This window comes from Sinocyclocheilus rhinocerous, unplaced genomic scaffold (assembly GCF_001515625.1).
Source record: "Sinocyclocheilus rhinocerous isolate Xijiao unplaced genomic scaffold, SAMN03320098_v1.1 scaffold2145, whole genome shotgun sequence".
In the NCBI taxonomy this organism is placed as follows: domain Eukaryota; kingdom Metazoa; phylum Chordata; class Actinopteri; order Cypriniformes; family Cyprinidae; genus Sinocyclocheilus; species Sinocyclocheilus rhinocerous.
This window is the reverse complement of record NW_015670983.1, coordinates 599,154-600,456: the sequence shown is the minus strand read 5'-3', so window position 1 is coordinate 600,456 and position 1,303 is coordinate 599,154. Positions and strand designations below refer to the sequence as shown.

General features: G+C 30.1%; 1 protein-coding gene across 1 annotated transcript in view; it reads right to left on the bottom strand.

The window, feature by feature from the left end:
• Positions 1-1,303, bottom strand: part of mars1 (methionyl-tRNA synthetase 1) — a 45,132-nt gene that overhangs the window by 14,370 nt on the left and 29,459 nt on the right. The window contains exons 12-13 of the mRNA XM_016546603.1: positions 1,082-1,252; positions 899-994 (exon numbers count right to left, since the gene is read on the bottom strand). Of these exons, the coding sequence (XP_016402089.1) occupies positions 899-994; positions 1,082-1,252 (267 nt within the window). The remainder of the gene's footprint in view (positions 1-898; positions 995-1,081; positions 1,253-1,303) is intronic.

The following is a 1,303-nucleotide window of genomic DNA, read 5'->3' as shown; positions in this document are numbered from 1 at the left end:
TTAAAAAAAAAAAAAAAAGGGCCTTATAAAGGTAAAAATGCATGTAAAAGGTAAAAATCTATTTAAGCATATTGTCATACCATCAAAATAAAAGTTCATTTTAACTTAAATAAACTGTGACAGAAATATATTACTTAATGTAATGATAGTACTACTACTAATAATAAAATTATTAGTTAATTATTAAAGTTTTTTTTAGGTGAACGTTATCTTAAACCTCAGTAGAAATTTAAATTCTTCAAAACAAGTCTTAAAATTAACCCCTAAACTAGTATTATTTTTGTATCAAGATACTGCTATATTTTTTATTAATATTTTGAATCAGTTTTTATTTTCATAGTTTTCTTTTCATTTTAATTTTGAAGTTTGGTTGTGTATTTTTGTCATTTTTATTTGTATATGTATATATCTATATAGTTTTTATTAATATATATTTCAATTTTACTTCATGTTGGTTTTATTTTAGCATCGAGATACTATTATACTTTTCATTAATATTTTGAAAAAAAAATTATTTTTAATTTCACTTTCATTTTAATTTTAGTTAAAAGTTTTAGTAATTTTGTTGCATGTTTTTGTATTTTTTTTATGCCTATATTAATTTTTATTTCATTTTAAATTTTAGTTATCTTACAAAATCAAGTTAAACTAAATTAAAATGAGAAATTAAATAAAAAGTTATTATTTTATTTCAGTTAACATAAGTTTTTTCAAGTAGCAATTTTTTTTTTTTTTATGATTTTAATTTTAGTTTCAATTTCAGTTTTAGTTAATTATAACAACCCTGCCCCAAACAACCATAATCAAATCTGAAGATATACAAGTCAAATATGATTTGCATCAAATTCAGATTGTTAAATATGAAGAAATGTTTAAGTGACGTGTTATTGGCCAGCACCTGCTGAGGATTCTTCCACCATTTCTCCCATTGGTCGGTGTAGTTTGCAGTGATGGAGAGGTAGCCAATAGGAGCGTCGAACCACACGTAGAACACCTTCACGGACAGACAATGATGTCAGCACAGATTAATACGCAACATTAGTGAAATAACATCTTATACCTCTCAATCGTGCACTCATACCTTCTCCTTGTAGTCCTCGTGTGGCACAGGTGTCCCCCACTGCAGGTCACGCGTGATGCAGCGCGGTTTCAGGCCGTCACGGATCCACGAGCGTGTGATGTGCCGCGCGTTTAACGTCCAGTCGCCGGAGCTTGTCGACTTATCGAGCCACTGCTCCAGCTCGTCCTCCAGCTACACACACACACACACACACACAGACACAGACAGACACAGACACACAGA